The 17540-nt window shown below is 33.9% G+C and overlaps 1 protein-coding gene across 4 annotated transcripts in view; it reads left to right on the top strand.

The window, feature by feature from the left end:
• The window catches only part of LOC145269291 (uncharacterized), a 200957-nt gene that overhangs the window by 94047 nt on the left and 89370 nt on the right, over positions 1 to 17540 (top strand). For all 4 annotated transcript variants that reach the window (XM_080124976.1, XM_080124979.1, XM_080124978.1 and 1 more), the window contains exons 11-15: positions 491 to 529; positions 11369 to 11407; positions 12036 to 12074; positions 15536 to 15574; positions 16582 to 16620. In XM_080124976.1, coding sequence (XP_079981102.1) covers positions 491 to 529; positions 11369 to 11407; positions 12036 to 12074; positions 15536 to 15574; positions 16582 to 16620 — 195 coding nt within the window. The remainder of the gene's footprint in view (positions 1 to 490; positions 530 to 11368; positions 11408 to 12035; positions 12075 to 15535; positions 15575 to 16581; positions 16621 to 17540) is intronic.

Genomic DNA, 17540 nt, shown 5'->3' with positions numbered 1-17540 from the left:
TTCATTGCGATCGAAAACACTTGCTGAACGTAGTCTTGGGAGAAAACAAATTGCATCGGTTGAGTTTCCTTTGAAACCAAAACCTCTCAAACGCCACTAAAGAATCACTGTTGTAAAATCCTTTCTAAAATGGCACAACACTTATTAATCAATGCTGCACGAGCATTCAATCTTAATGTTCCTGTGACACTGGCTACTGAAACATTAATATATTTCTGACCAAATAAATCGGCATTTTTATGTACAAATTTAATTCTTGCCGATTACCGTATTAAAAAAGTCGTCCTTCTTTTCTCTCCAACAAACTTGACATCTAAACCCACAATCTTCTTTGTTCAGTTTAGAGTAAAATAAACCAGATTTAAAGATGCTCTAAGAATATATTCATTTAATACTGAATTCCGGCTATCCTTTCACCTTTCTATAGGTGACGTTTTATTTTTTTATTTTATATTTGTAAAATGTTTTCTTTTTTCTTGTCATTTACCAGATGATGCATCCGTTCAGGCTGGAAATCCAGTTCCAAAAGGTATGTCATTTAAAATGCTCATCATTAACGAGACATGTTCTATAATATCTCATCTTTAAAATGTTGGTAGGATATCAAATATTGAACGTAAATAGCATTTAAGCTGATAAAGCAAGCTTCTGTTATTTTGTTATTTGCAATTAGCGTAATGTGTTGCAATCTATTTAAGAAATAATTAACTTGTTCTGACTCTATTAATATGTACATATTCTTATATAATCACCTGAAAAGAAAAACAAAGCAAGAAGAATAACTCTTATTTTATGTCAAGCTTATTTGCTTTAGTTTTCATTCAAGCTATACATTGGCTTACTTATGTTTTCCTTTATAAAAAATAGTTCTTATTCATCAACTTTAATTTGATCGGTAGTTTCATGTTTGCATATCACTAAAGCTCCGTCCCAAAAAACACTAAAGTCAAGAGGGCAGGGAAGTCGAGTTATTGGAAACGAATTGAACAGGTCGGAATTTCGAATGTCGTACGGATGCTGCCAAAAATTTTAATTGCAAGCTATTTCGACATGAAAATAAATTACAAGCTATTTCGGCATACAATATAAATTCGATGCGACTGAGACGAAAGTTTTGAACATTGGAAGTGTTGAGAAATGAAAATATTAAACGATTCACGTTGAACTTTACAAACTGAAAGCGTTGAGAAATGAAAGATTGAAATGTGATTCGAATCAGACTTTTTTATAATCGTCGTCATATAATGGATTTGATTGTGATTTGATTGATTTCTTTTTGCGTTCGAGAAGCTAGTAAATCAAGCATTATTTGAAAGGTACGTATTGTCTAGCATTATTTGAAAGGTTAGTATTGTCTAGCGTTATTTGAGAGGTTAGTATTGTCTAGCATTATTTGAAAGGTTAGTATTGTCTAGCGTTATTTGAGAGGTTAGTATTGTCTAGCATTATTTGAAAGGTTAGTATTGTCTAGCGTTATTTGAGAGGTTAGTATTGTCTAGCGTTATTTGAGAGGTTAGTATTGTCTAGCATTATTTGAAAGGTTAGTATTGTCTAACGTTATTTGAGAGGTTAGTATTGTCTAGCATTATTTGAAAGGTTAGTATTGTCTAGCGTTATTTGAGAGGTTAGTATTGTCTAGCGTTATTTGAGAGGTTAATATTGTCTAGCATTATTTGAGAGGCCAGTATTGTCTAGCATTATTTGAGAGATTAGTATTGTCTAGCGTTATTTGAGAGGCTTGTATTGTCTAGCATTATCTGAGAGGCTAGTATTGTCTAGCATTATTTGAGAGGTTAGTATTGTCTAGCATTATTTGAGAGGTTAGTATTGTCTAGCATTGTTGGAGAGGCTAATATTGTCTAGCATTATTTGAGAGGCTTGTATTGTCTAGCGTTATTTGAGAGGGTAGTATTGTCTAGCATTATTTGAGAGGTTAGTATTGTCTAGCATTATTTGAGAGGCTAGTATTGTCTAGCATTATTTGAGAGGTTAGTATTGTCTAGCATTATTTGAGAGGTAAGTATTGTCTAGCATTATTTGAGAGGCTTGTATTGTCTAGCGTTATTTGAGAGGCTAGTATTGTCTAGCATTATTTGAGAGGTTAGTATTATCAAGCGTTATTTAGGAGGCCAGTATTGTCTAGCTTTATTTAAGAGGTTAGTATTATCAAGCGTTATTTGAGAGGCTAAGTATTGTCTAGCATTATTTGAGAGATTATTATTGTCTAGCATTATTCGAGTGGCTAGTATTGTCTAGCATTATTTGAGTGGCTGGTATTGTCTAGCATTATTTGAGAGGTTAGTATTGTCTAGCGTTGTTTGAGAGGCTAGTATTGTCTTTCATTATTTGAGAGGCTAGTATTGTCTAGCATTATTTGAGAAGTTAGTATTGTGTAGCGTTGTTTGAGAGGTTTGTATTGTCTAGCATTATTTGAGAGGTTTGTATTGTCTAGCATTATTTGAGAGGAAATATTGTCTAGCATTATTTGAGAGGTTAGTATTGTCTAGCATTATTTGAGAGGTTAGTATTGTCTAGCATTATTTTAGAGGTTAGTATAGTCTAGCATTATTTGAGAGGTTAGTATTGTCAAGCATTATTTGAGAGGTTAGTATTGTCTAGCATTATTTTAGAGGTTAGTATAGTCTAGCATTATTTGAGAGGTTAGTATTGTCTAGCGGTATTTGAGAGGTTATTATTGTCTAGCGGTATTATAGAGGTTAGTATTATCCAGCGTTATTTGAGAGGCTAGTATTGTCTAGCATTTATTTGAGAGGTTAGTATTGTCTGGCCTTATTTGAGAGGCTAGTATTTTCTAGCATTATTTGAGAGGCTAGTATTTTCTAGCGTTATTTGTGAGATTAGTATTGTCTAGCGTTATTTGAGAGGTTAGTATTGTCTAGCGTTATTTGAGAGGCTAGTATTGTCTAGCGTTATTTGAGAGGCTAGTATTTTCTAGCGTTATTTGAGAGGCTAGTATTGTCTAGCGTTATTTGAGAGGCTAGTATTTTCTAGCGTTATTTGAGAGGCTTGTATTTTCTAGCGTTATTTGAGAGGCTAGTATTGTCTAGCGTTGTTTGAGATGCAAGTATTGTCTAGCATTATTTGAGAGGCTAGTATTGTCAAGCATTATTTGAGAGGTTAGCATTGTCTAGCATTATTTGAGAGGCTAGCATTGCCTTGCATTATTTGAGAGGCTAGTATTGTGTAGCGTTGTTTGAGAGGTTAGTATTGTCTAGCGTTATTTGAGAGGTTAGTATTGTCTAGCGTTATTTTAGAGGCTAGTATTGTGTAGCGTTATTTGAGAGGCTAGTATTGTTTAGCGTTGCTTGAGAGGCTAGTATTGTCTAGCATTATTGTAGAGGTTAGTATTGTCTAGCGTTATTTTAGAGGCTAGTATTGTGTAGCGTTATTTGAGAGGCTAGTATTGTTCAGCGTTGCTTGAGAGGCTAGTATTGTCTAGCATTATTTGAGAGGCTAGTATTGTCTAGCATTATTTGAGAGGTAAGTATTGTCTAGCGTTATTTGAGAGGGTAGTATTGTCTAGCGTTATTTGAGAGGGTAGTATTGTCTAGCGTTATTTGAGAGGGTAGTATTGTCCAGCATTATTTTAGAGGTTAGTATAGTCTAGCATTATTTGAGAGGTTAGTATTGTCTAGCATTATTTGAGAGGTTAGTATTGTCTAGCATTATTTGAGAGGTTAGTATTGCCTAGCATTATTTGAGAGGTTAGTATCGTCTAGCATTATTTGAGAGGTTAGTATTGTCTAGCATTATTTGAGAGGCTAGTATTGTCTAGCATTATTTGAGAGGTTAGTATTGTCTAGCGTTATTTGAGAGGTTAGTATTGTCTAGCATTGTTTGAGAGGTTAGAATTATCCAGCGTTATTTTAGAGGCTAGTATTGTCTAGCATTATTTGAGAGGTTAGTATTGTCTAGCATTATTTGAGAGGTTAGTATTGTCTAGCATTGTTTGAGAGGTTAGAATTATCCAGCGTTATTTTAGAGGCTAGTATTGTCTAGCATTCTTTGAGAGGTAAGTATTGTCTAGCGGTATTTGAGAGGCTAGTATTATTTAGCGGTATTTGAGAGGTTAGTATTATCCAGCGTTATTTGAGAGGCTAGTATTGTCTAGCATTATTTGAGAGGTTAGTATTGTCTGGCATTATTTGAGAGGCTAGTATTGCCTAGCATTATTTGAGAGGTTAGTATTGTCTAGCATTATTTGAGAGGCTAGTATTGTCTAGCATTGTTTGAGAGGTTAGTATTGTCTTGCGTTATTTTAGAGGTTAGTATTGTCAAGCATTATTTGAGAGGTTAGTATTGTCTAGCATTATTTGAGAGGCTAGCATTTCCCTGTCATTATTTGAGAGGCTAGTATTGTGTAGCGTTGTTTGAGAGGTTAGTATTGTCTAGCGTTATTTGAGAGGTTAGTATTATCTAGCGTTATTTGAGAGGCTAGTATTGTCTAGCATTATTTGAGAGGTAAGTATTGTCTGGCATTATTTGAAAGGCTTGTATTGCCTAGCATTATTTGAGAGGTTAGTATTGTCTAGCATTTTTTGAGAGGTTAGTATTGTCTAGCATTATTTGAGTGGCTGGTATTGTCTAGCGTTATTTGAGAGGCTAGTATTGTCTAGCTTCGTTTGAGAGGTTAGTATTATCCAGCGTTATTTTAGACGCTAGTAATGTCTAGCATTATTTGAGAGGTTAGTATTGTCTAGCGGTATTTGAGAGGCTAGTATTGTCTAGCTTCGTTTGAGAGGTTAGTATTATCCAGCGTTATTTTAGACGCTAGTAATGTCTAGCATTATTTGAGAGGTTAGTATTGTCTAGCGGTATTTGAGAGGCTAGTATTGTCTAGCTTCGTTTGAGAGGTTAGTATTATCCAGCGTTATTTTAGACGCTAGTATTGTCTACCATTATTTGAGAGGTTAGTATTGTCTAGCGGTATTTGAGAGGCTAGTATTGTCTAGCATTATTTGAGAGGTTATTATTGTCTAGCATTATTTGAGAGGCTAGTATTTCTAGCATTTATTTGAGAGGTTAGTATTGTGTGGCATTATTTGAGAGGCTAGTATTTTCTAGCATTATTTGAAAGGCTAGTATTGTCTAGCGTTATTAGAGAGGCTAGTATTTTCTAGCGTTATTTGAGAGATTAGTATTGTCTAGCGTTATTTGAGAGGTTAGTATTGTCTAGCGTTATTTGAGAGGCTAGTATTGTCTAGCGTTATTTGAGAGGCTAGTATTTTCTAGCGTTATTTGAGAGGCTAGTATTTTCTAGCGTTATTTGAGAGGCTAGTATTGTCTAGCATTATTTGAGAGGCTAGTATTTTCTAGCGTTATTTGATAGGCTAGTATTGTCTAGCGTGGTTTGAGATGCAAGTATTGTCTAGTATTATTTGAGAGGCTAATATTGTCTAGCATTGTTTGAGAGGTTAGTATTGTCTAGCGTTATTTTAGAGGTAAGTATTGTCAAGCATTATTTGAGAGGTTAGTATTGTCTAGCATTATTTGAGAGGCTAGCATTGCCTTGCATTATTTGAGAGGCTAGTATTGTGTTGCGTTGTTTGAGAGGTTAGTATTGTCTAGCGTTATTTGAGAGGTTAGTATTGTCTAGCGTTATTTTAGAGGCTAGTATTGTCTAGCGTTATTTGAGAGGCTAGTATTGTTTAGCGTTGCTTGAGAGGCTAGTATTTTCTAGCATTATTTGAGAGGTTTGTATTGTCTAGCATTATTTGAGAGGTAAGTATTGTCTAGCATTATTTGAGAAGTTAGTATTGTGTAGCGTTATTTCAGAGGTTAGTATTGTCTAGCATCATTTGAGAGGTTAGTATTGTCTAGCATTATTTGAGAGGAAATATTGTCTAGCATTATTTGAGAGGTTAGTATTGTCTGGCATTATTTGAGAGGCTAGTATTGTCTAGCATTATTTGAGAGGTAAGTATTGTCTAGCGTTATTTGAGAGGTAAGTATTGTCTAGCGGTTTTTGAGAGGGTAGTATTGTCTAGCGTTATTTGAGAGGGTAGTATTGTCCAGCATTATTTTAGAGGTTAGTATAGTCTAGCATTATTTGAGAGGTTAGTATAGTCTAGCATTATTTGAGAGGTTAGTATTGTCTTGCATTATTTGAGAGGTTAGTATTGTCTAGCATTATTTGAGAGGTTAGTATTGCCTAGCATTATTTGAGAGGTTAGTATCGTCTAGCATTATTTGACAGGTTATTATTGTCTAGCATTATTTGAGAGGCTAGTATTGTCTAGCATTATTTGAGAGGTTAGTATTGTCTAGCATTGTTTGGGAGGTTAGAATTATCCAGCGTTATTTTAGAGGCTAGTATTGTCTTGCATTATTTGAGAGGTAAGTATTGTCTAGCGGTATTTGAGAGGCTAGTATTATTTAGCGGTATTTGAGAGGTTAGTATTATCCAGCGTTATTTGAGAGGCTAGTATTGTCTAGCATTATTTGAGAGGTTAGTATTGTCTGGCATTATTTGAGAGGCTAGTATTGCCTAGCATTATTTGAGAGGTTAGTATTGTCTAGCATTATTTGAGAGGCTAGTATTTTCTAGCGTTATTTGAAAGGCTAGTATTGTCTAGCGTTATTTGAGAGGTTAGTATTGTCTAGCGTTATTTGAGAGGTTAGTATTGTCTAGCGTTATTTGAGAGGCTAGTATTTTCTAGGGTTATTTGAGAGGCTAGTATTGTTTAGCGTTGTTTGAGGGGTTAGTATTGTCTAGCATTATTAGAGAGGTTAGTATTGTCTTGCGTTATTTTAGAGGTTAGTATTGTCAAGCATTATTTGAGAGGTTAGTATTGTCTAGCATTATTTGAGAGGCTAGTATTGTCTAGCATTATTTGAGAGGTCAGTATTATCTAGCGTTATTTGAGAGGCTAGTATTGTCTAGCGTTGTTTGAGATGCTAGTATTGTCTAGCATTATTTGAGAGGCTAGTATTGTCTAGCATTGTTTGAGAGGTTAGTATTGTCTAGCGTTGTTTTAGAGGTTAGTATTGTCAAGCATTATTTGAGAGGTTAGTATTGTCTAGCATTATTTGAGAGGCTAGCATTGCCTTGCATTATTTGAGAGGCTAGTATTGTGTAGCGTTGTTTGAGAGGTTAGTATTGTCTAGCGTTATTTGAGAGGTTAGTATTGTCTAGCGTTATTTCAGAGGTTAGTATTGTCTAGCATCATTTGAGAGGCTAGTATTGTTTAGCGTTGCTTGAGAGGCTAGTATTGTCTAGCATTATTTGAGAGGTTAGTATTGTCTAGCATTATTTGAGAGGCTAGTATTGTCTAGCATTATTTGAGAGGTAAGTATTGTCTAGCGTTATTAGAGAGGTAAGTATTGTCTAGCGTTATTTGAGAGGGTAGTATTGTCTAGCGTTATTTGAGAGGGTAGTATTGTCCAGCATTATTTTAGAGGTTAGTATAGTCTAGCATTATTTGAGAGGTTAGTATCGTCTAGCATTATTTGAGAGGTTATTATTGTCTAGCATTATTTGAGAGGCTAGTATTGTCTAGCATTATTTGAGAGGGTAGTATTGTCTAGCATTATTTGAGAGGGTAGTATTGTCTAGCATTATTTGAGAGGCTAGTATTTTCTAGCGTTATTTGAAAGGCTAGTATTGTCTAGCGTTATTCGAGAGGTTAGTATTGTCTAGCATTATTTGAGAGGTTAGTATTGTCTAGCGTTATTTGAGAGGCTAGTATTTTCTAGGGTTATTTGAGAGGCTAGTATTGTTTAGCGTTGTTTGAGGGGTTAGTATTGTCTAGCATTATTAGAGAGGTTAGTATTGTCTTGCGTTATTTTAGAGGTTAGTATTGTCAAGCATTATTTGAGAGGTTAGTATTGTCTAGCATTATTTGAGAGGCTAGCATTGCCTTGCATTATTTGAGAGGCTAGTACTGTCTAGCATTATTTGAGAGGTTGGTATTGTCTAGCATTATTTGAGAGGTTAGTATTTTCTAGCGTTATTTGAGAGGTTAGTTATGTCTAGCGTTATTTGAGACGTTATTAATCTCTAGCGTTATTTGAGAGGTTAGTATTATCTAGCGTTATTTGAGAGGCTAGTATTGTCTAGCATTATTTGAGAGGCTAGTATTGTCTAGCATTATTTGAGAGGTTAGTATTATCTAGCGTTATTTGAAAGGCTAGTATTGTCTAGCATTATTTGAGAGGTCAGTATTATCTAGCGTTGTTTGAGAGGTTTGTATTTTCTAGCGTTATTTGAGAGGCTAGTATTGTCTAGCATTATTTGAGAGGTCAGTATTATCTAGCGTTATTTGAGAGGCTAGTATTGTCTAGCATTGTTTGAGGGGCTAGTATTGTCTAGAGTTGTTTGAGAAGTTAGTATTTTCTAGCATTATTGGAGAGGTTAGTGTTGTCTAGCATTATTTTAGAGGTTAGTATTGTCTAGCATTATTTGAGAGGTTAGTATTCTCTAGCGTTATTTGAGAGGTTAGTATTGTCTAGCATTATTTGAGAGGTAAGTATTGTCTAGCATTCTTTGAGAGGTTAGTATTGTCTAGCATTATTTGAGAGGTTAGTATTGTCTAGCATTATTTGAGAGGTTAGTGTTGTCTAGCATTATTTGAGAGGTTAGTGTTGTCTAGCATTATTTGAGAGGTAAGTATTGTCTAGCATTCTTTTAGAGGTTAGTTTTCTCTAGCGTTATTTGAGAGGTTAGTATTGTCTAGCATTATTTGAGAGGTAAGTATTGTCTAGCATTATTTGAGAGGTAAGTATTGTCTAGCATTCTTTGAGAGGTAAGTATTGTCTAGCATTCTTTGAGAGGTAAGTATTGTCTAGCATTCTTTGAGAGGTTAGTATTGTCTAGCATTATTTGAGAGGTTAGTATTGTCTAGCATTATTTGAGAGGTTAGTATTGTCTAGCATTATTTGAGAGGTTAGTGTTGTCTAGCATTATTTGAGAGGTTAGTATTGTCTAGCATTCTTTGAGAGGTTAGTATTGTCTAGCATTATTTGAGAGGTTAGTGTTGTCTAGCATTATTTGAGAGGTTAGTATTGTCTAGCATTATTTGAGAGGTTAGTATTGTCTAGCATTATTTGAGAGGCTAGTATTGTCTAGCGTTATTTGAGAGGTTAGTATTGTCTAGCGTTATTTGAGAGGCTAGTATTGTCTAGCGTTATTTGAGAGGTTAGTATTGTCTAGCATTCTTTGAGAGGTAAGTATTGTCTAGCATTCTTTGAGAGGTTAGTATTGTCTAGCATTATTTGAGAGGTTAGTATTGTCTAGCATTATTTGAGAGGTTAGTATTGTCTAGCATTATTTGAGAGGTTAGTGTTGTCTAGCATTATTTGAGAGGTTAGTATTGTCTAGCATTCTTTGAGAGGTTAGTATTGTCTAGCATTATTTGAGAGGTTAGTGTTGTCTAGCATTATTTGAGAGGTTAGTATTGTCTAGCATTATTTGAGAGGTTAGTATTGTCTAGCATTATTTGAGAGGCTAGTATTGTCTAGCGTTATTTGAGAGGTTAGTATTGTCTAGCGTTATTTGAGAGGCTAGTATTGTCTAGCGTTATTTGAGAGGTTAGTATTGTCTAGCATTATTTGAGAGGTTAGTATTGTCTAGCATTCTTTGAGAGGTTAGTATTGTCTAGCATTCTTTGAGAGGTTAGTATTGTCTAGCATTCTTTGAGAGGTTAGTATTGTCTAGCATTATTTGAGAGGTTAGTATTGTCTAGCATTATTTGAGAGGTTAGTGTTGTCTAGCATTATTTGAGAGGTTAGTATTGTCTAGCATTATTTGAGAGGTTAGTATTGTCTAGCATTATTTGAGAGGTTAGTGTTGTCTAGCATTATTTGAGAGGTTAGTATTGTCTAGCATTATTTGAGAGGTTAGTATTGTCTAGCATTATTTGAGAGGTTAGTATCGTCTAGCATTATTTGAGAGGTTAGTATTGTCTAGCGTTATTTGAGAGGCTAGTATTGTCTAGCATTATTTGAGAGCTTAGTATTGTCTAGTTTTATTTGAGAGGTTAGTGTTATCTAGCATTATTATATAGGTTAGTATTGTCTAGCATTATTTGAGAGGTTAGTATTGTCTAGCATTATTTAAGAGATTAGTATTGTCTAGCATTATTTGAGAGGTTAGTATTGTCTAGTATTATTTGAGAGGCTAGTATTTTCTAGCATTATTTGAGAGGTTAGTATTTTCTAGCATTATTTGAGAGGTTAGTATTTTCTAGCGTTATTTGAGAGGTTAGTATTGTCTAGCATTATTTGAGAGGCTTGTATTGTCTAGCGTTATTTGAGAGGTTAGTATTGTCTAGCATTATTTGAGAGGTTAGTATTGTCTAGCGTTATTTGAAAGGTTAGTATTGTCAATACATAATAAATTATGTCGCTAAATTCATGAAATGGGGGTACATAAAACATAGAATGTTCAGCATCGACTAGATATAAATGTAAAAATTTTATCTTATCCATAAACTATGTTGCACAGATTAAAAAAGTTGGACCAAAATATTTTTTAACGAAATGTTGATTCTCAATCCCTTTTTGTTTCCTATATCATAATATCGAAAATATTATCGAAATATTAGTGAAAATAATATTTCGATAATATTTTCGATAATAATATCGAAATATTTACAAAAACAACTGAAATTAATATTCAATGGACAACGTCGTGTCAATAAGATCAAATATTATATCAGCTTATTTATTTATTAATTTCTGTGATTTCAATCTGAACATACGAAACAATTTATTTCAAGTAAAATAAGATTAAACTATTTTTTACTTTTATTATTTACAAATATTTCTAATATTTATTTTACAATTTCTTTCTCATTCTTTCATGATATGCTTCACTACAAATGCTTCACTACAAATGCTTCACTACAAATGCTTCACTACAAATGCTTGTGAAAAAACTAATGATTACTTCTGTGATAGTTTTTGTTACTTTTTAATATTTCTAGCAATTCCAAGAAACTCTCTAACATAACTCATCTATTGGGTCAGCCAGGTATCTAAATATTATAAGATGTTTATCACATTTTCAATGTATCTGGTATCATTCCGATTTCCTGTTGCTTGTGTTATGTGCGACAAAAAGTCCGACTCACGTTGTGGCAAAATCCTCGTTGCCAGTGTTATGATCTTGAAGAGCTGATAATAATATTTACAGGAGTGTCTTTTTACAGAAGTACAAAAGAGTATGTTACAGAACCACTGCTTGTTTTTTGTTTTTGTTTTTTGTTTGTTTTTTTTGCTAGGAGGCGCTATATAATTTATATTTTGAGGCGTCTGTATCGTCAGGAAATAAATTATATTGCTATTCTAAAACTTTGTTAATTTTAATACATTACTTAAAAAAATAACTGTATTTCCCTTTTACCAGGTCCTGTGAAGACGCCTGTTACGAATCCAGTAAAAAGAGGTAAGCAATAAATAAAAATCACTAATCAATTTTCATTCGTTTTTTTAAATACCATATTATCTACAATAGTATCCAAAGATTTACAAAAAAAAAAAAAACTAAAGTTAATTTCTCCTGGGCGAGGTCGGTACAGTTAGGATCCAATATAATAACAGCCAGTGACTTTTATTTCGTTTCTCTGATTTCAAGCTAACATTATGAAAAATGATTTATTTCAATTAAAATAAGATTAAACAATTTTACTTGTTTTTATTATTTACACATATTTCTAAAAAAAAACTATGTAGATCCTAGACCATGGTCGCTCAGTTTCCGGTCAAGGTCTAAATTTTATTTGATTTTTTTACTGTATTTTCAATGTAGTTGACATAACTCCTCGTTCTTTTTGCCAGTATTAATACGACAAAAGTTTGAGTTATGTCGCAAGTGTTGTTATAAATAAGAAAACAAAACGGCATATTTACAAACGTTTGTACTTACAGCATTACAGAATGTCTGCTTTAATTTGGCTGTATAATGTTTTGAAAAGTCTATATAGTCCTGTAGATCGCTATCATAATATACAATTCTATGTTTATAATTTTAATGCATTTCTTTAAAAAAAATGACTGTATTTATCTTTTACCAGGTCCTATGAAGACGAATGTTATGAATCGAGTAAAAAGAGGTATGCAATAAATAAAAACATTAGCCAATTTTCATTCTATTTGGGTTTTTTTTTTTTTTTTTTTTGCTTATACAATAAGATTTACAAAAAGCAACTCAATTTTATTTCTTCTTGAAAAAGTCGTGGCAGTGCAGCTAGAATCAAATATAACAACAGCCAGCGACAACTCATTTATTTCGTTTTGAATATTATGAGAAATGATTTATTTAAAGTCATCATCATCATCACCACCACCATGCAGGCCTGCAGAGCTGAAGATGTATGTATGCCTAAAACTTTCGACTGAGGCGACAGATTTTCACGAGATCGGTATCGTTTTGAAGCTCAACCCTTTGGACGACAAATATCGAAAAATTGGCCTAAAACATTAATTCTTTCATCCTCACTTGTGCACTTTTCTACAAGGAGGGGTAGTTCCCCTCCCCCGATATTTTCGAAAGTGATCCCCTCTTTTCGATTGACTAGCCTTAATTAAAACCTCCGCCACTTCCAGTTTGGCAATGAACGCAACGGCAAAGACGTCACGTTGTTTTTCACATTCTTTTCCTCCTTCGCGGTACGGGTAAAAGCTTGCCTGCCAACTACCACTTTTTTTTTCTTGCTCAACACACAGTTCTACACCAAGGCAACGCCGGGCACCCAAGCTTGCCTAATATATAAAAGGCAAAATGGGCGCGCGTGTTTGTGTATGTCTGCGAAAGGCATTTTGGCTGTGGGCGGGGGTTCTCGTGTCGGTTACATTCCACGAGAAATTTTGGCATATTTCCCAGATCGTAATCTCTCAGATTCGCAAAACGACATCGTCTCTTTTTTTTTTCCTTTTTGATCGAGTTTTAAAAAATTCCCACCATCCTGTTGTGTCAGCTGTTTGTTTGCCTTTTTCCTATAAATAAAGGAAACTAATTGAACGCAAACGCCAACTCCCGCAATCAAAGTGTAGTATCTGTTCTGATGCTTCACTGAAGTAATTAGGTTTTGGTCAATGTCGGGGAAACCCTTGTAGCAGAAACAAAAGGGACTTTTTTCTTACTCGAATCAATGCCTCACCCCTGTGTTATTTGGCCACATGTTGACCAAGCAGGGGTACGGCGCATTGATCCTTCCTATCCCCAAAGGAAATCGGCCAGCATCCGGTTGGAGGAAGAACAACTCGTCTTTACTGAGAGAGACACCAAACAGAACGGACCTCCCTTTTCTTCTCTCTCTCTCTCTCTCTCCACCTCGGTGATTTCTAACGGTATCGACGATTCCACGGGGAATAACTACCGCGACACAACCTGGTGGCCGGAGTCCAACTTTTGACCAGGAACATATCACATTCTCCTTAATAAACCTTTTCTGTGTTACCTTTTACGAAGTTGTTGTGTTCGTCATTTCAGAGGCTTTTATTGAACTGTTTATTTTATTAGGGTGTGCCCTAAAAGCATTCTAAACCCTAAACACTTCATATCGAGACAATTGCTATTTATTTGGACACTGCCAGACTGCCCGCTTTGGGAGGGGGGGTTCTGGTTTTCCCCTACATAAAAAAACAACCTTGTGTCTAATTTGCTTTCGTGGGAAAGCAAATAAATAAAATGCCAACTCCCAGCCTTCGTCCAGGTAGTATCTGTTCTGTAATTGCTCCTTAGTCAATGTAGGGGACCCCTTCATACTGATACAATTACTATTTATTTGGATACTGATATTTTTGCGTTGCCATTTTAGCAAGTCATCGTCTTTTTTTTTTCGGTTGAGTACAGTTAATTTCAACGCTCTCCACTTCCGGTCGCGCTATGGCGACATCGGCTAAGATGTCACGTTTTTTGTTTTTTTACCCTTTTTGTTCTCCTTCGCTTATGGGTTCGAGCCTGTCTGCTTACTAACACTTTTTTCTGCCTATTGTTGTTTTGATACCCCCCTCTCGCTACTACCACTTTTTCTCTTTTTTTCAGGGTTCCTTACAACACCACCTACACACACACCTGAGCGCCCCCGCTACTGTTGTTTTTACCCCTTACCCTCCCCGCCCGGGGTCCTTATTACACCACTTAAACATCCGGGCAACGCTGGGCACCCGACTAATTTAAATTCAAATAAAATTGAACTATTTTCACTTGTTTTTATTATTTACAAATATTTCTAAAAAAATTATTTTTTAATAAAAAGTTCGTTCTCATTCTCTCATGATATGTTTTATAAAAAACTTGTAATTACTTTTCTGATTGTTTCATTTACTATTTAATATTTCTAGCAATTTTGAGAAACTCCCTTTCATTAAAAAATAATCTATAAATATAAAAGCGAAAATGTATGTGTGTGTGTATGTATGTTCGCTTTTTCTGTATGTCTACAAAAGGCTTTTTTCAGAGAAGCGGTCGCTCGCTTCACAAAATTTTAAAACTTTTTATATCTATAAATATAAAAGCGAAAATTTATGTATGTATGTGTGTTCGCTTTTTCTTGTCGGTTCACAACTTTTTAAAACTTTTTATATCATATATAAATCGTAATATCTCAGAGTTAACAACGAAGCTCGCCTGTCTATTTTATTTTCTCGATTTCGGGAAGATAAATATTCAACATTTGTCGCTCGCCGCGCCGCATGTGGGTTAGTCTTTTTCCTATAACATCTTGGGGGAAAAAAAGCGTTCAGCAGTAAATGAATACTATCCCGCAGTCAAACTTGACCTCATTAACTCATTAAAACAGGCACCTGCCAAATCCAATAAATTAAATAAATTCAAACGTGTTTCCGTTAGCATCTCGCGGTGGGGCAATGGTTAACGTCGCACTTTTTTTTTCACATTTTAATTTACAACTTTGTCTCAACAGTCCGGGTTCGATCCTCATACTTACTTTTTTTTTAATCCCCCCCCCAGAGTTTCCACACACACCTCCAAACACCCGGGCAACGCCGGGTACCCCTCGCTAGTTACATAAAAATCGTAATATCTCACAGTTAACAACGAAGCTCGCCTATCTATTTAATTTGCTCGATTTCGGGAAGATAAATATTCAACATTTGTCGCTCACCGCATGTGGGTTAGTCTTTTTCCTATAACATCTTGGGGGGGGGGGGCGTTCAGCAGTAAATGAATACTATCCCGCAGTCAAACTTGACCTCATTAACTCATTAAAACGGGCACCTGCCAAATCCAAGTAATAAAATAAATTCAAACGTGTTTCCGTTAGCATCTCGCGGTGGGGTAATCGTTAACGTCGCACGTTTTTTTTAATTTTTTTTTCACACTTTAATTTACAACTTTGCCTCAGCGGTTCGGGTTCGATCCTCATACTTACTTTTTTTTTTTTAAACCCCCACCCCACCTCACCCTCTGAGTTTCCACACAGACCTCCAAACACCCGGGCAACGCCGGGTACCCCTCGCTAGTATATTATAAACTATACATGATAAAACTTTATGTCAATAATTTTAATGCATTTCTTTAAAAAAAATGACTGTATTTATCTTTTACCAGGTCCTATGAAGACGAATGTTGCGAATCCAGTAAAAAGAGGTATGTAATAAATAAAAATCACTAATCAATTTTCATTCGCTTTTTATATACTATATAATCTACAATGGCATCAAAAGATTAACAAAAAACAACTAAAATTTCTTCTTGGCTATGTATCTGACATAAGTCCTAGTTCTTGTTGCCAATGTTAATACGACAAAAGTTTGAGTTATGTCGCAAGTGTTGTTATTCATAAAAAACAACACGATGACATATTTACAAACGTTTGTGTAATGACAGTTTGTTACACAAGCGTTTGTTACAGAAAGACTGATTTAATTTTGCTTTTTAATGAATTGAAAATATATTTTAATGCATCATTTCAATAAATAATGTATTTCTATTTTACCAGCTCCTACGAAGTTTTATCCAATAAAAAAGGGTATGAAATAAATAAAATTTTATTCAAAATTATCATCATTTACAAGACATGGACAATAATAATATGATATCTAATATATAAAATTATATTGAAAAGATTTTAATAATTAGATATAGGTAGTATTTAAGCTGATAAATCAAACTTTGATTCTGATTAGCCAATTTTTATTTGTTGCGGTTGTACCATGTTATTTACATTATTTATAATTATAAATATTTATGATTCATAAAAAAAACTTAATCTGGTGTAATATATGTAAGCATTTCTATAAAGTCTCCTCAAAATAAAAACCAAGCAAGAGGAATAACTTTTATATTTTATTAAACTTTAGTGTTTCTTACTTACATTTTCATACAAGTTTGACATTCAATTAAGTTTTACAATTCTTTATTTTATAAACAATTGTAACTCATCGTTTTCTCCTTACGTTTTGTTTCATTCTTCATAAAATAAAAATGCTTTTGCATTTTATCTTTTCTCGATTTTTTGTGATGGCTAAAACATGTTAATATTAGCGCAATCAGCATCATGTACACTTCATAATCAGATATATAAAGTGTTACATTAATCTTTTTAAGTGTCGCAATTTATTAAATACATGTATTTCTTTTCTTTTTTTTTTCAGTGCCTACTTTTCAATTTGAGGCGAATTCATTAAATGGAGGTATGTAAATAAATAGAATGTTATTTCACGTTTGTATCTAACATAAGTCAGAGTTCCTGTTATCATTGTTAATACGACAAGAGTTTGATTCGTTGTGACACAATTATACCGAGTTCCTCGTCACCAGTGTTGTGATTATAACAACACGGGGCATATGTACGAGAGCATTTACTTACAGAAGTACAGGAGAGTATGTTACAGAAAGCCTGATTGTCTTCTACCGTAGGTCGCTCAATATCTAATGTTATAAAGTGTCTATGTAGTAAAAAATAAAATGGATTGCTATTACATCATAATACATTAAACTAATAATTTTAATGTGCTACTTCATTAAATGAATGTATTTCTGGTTTACTAACTTATGTGTCGAATCAAGTAAAAAGTATGAAATAAATATTTTTATAAAATCCCCTCAAAATGAAACGAGCAAGAAAAATGACTTTTATATTTTATTGAGCGTTAGTGTTCCTTACTTGCTTTGATTTCATTCAACTTTTACATCCAATTAAGTTTTCCAATTCTTTCTAAACAACTTTTACATCCAATTAAGTTTTCCAATTCTTTCTAAACAACTTTTACATCCAATTAAGTTTTCCAATTCTTTCTAAACAACTTTTACATCCAATTAAGTTTTCCAATTCTTTCTAAACAACTTTTACATCCAATTAAGTTTTCCAATTCTTTCTAAACAACTTTTACATCCAATTAAATTTTCCAATTCTTTCTAAACAATTTTTACATCCAATTAAGTTTTCCAATTCTTTCTAAACAACTTTTACATCCAATTAAGTTTTCCAATTCTTTCTAAACAACTTTTACATCCAATTAAGTTTTCCAATTCTTTCTAAACAACTTTTACATCCAATTAAGTTTTCCAATTCTTTCTAAACAACTTTTACATCCAATTAAGTTTTCCAATT

Source organism: Euprymna scolopes, chromosome 45 (genome assembly GCF_053919585.1).
Source record: "Euprymna scolopes isolate OS-2025 chromosome 45, ASM5391958v1, whole genome shotgun sequence".
Classification (NCBI taxonomy): Eukaryota; Metazoa; Mollusca; class Cephalopoda; order Sepiida; family Sepiolidae; genus Euprymna; species Euprymna scolopes.
The sequence above is the reverse complement of the archived record's forward strand: the minus strand, read 5'-3'. Positions and strand labels throughout refer to the sequence as shown.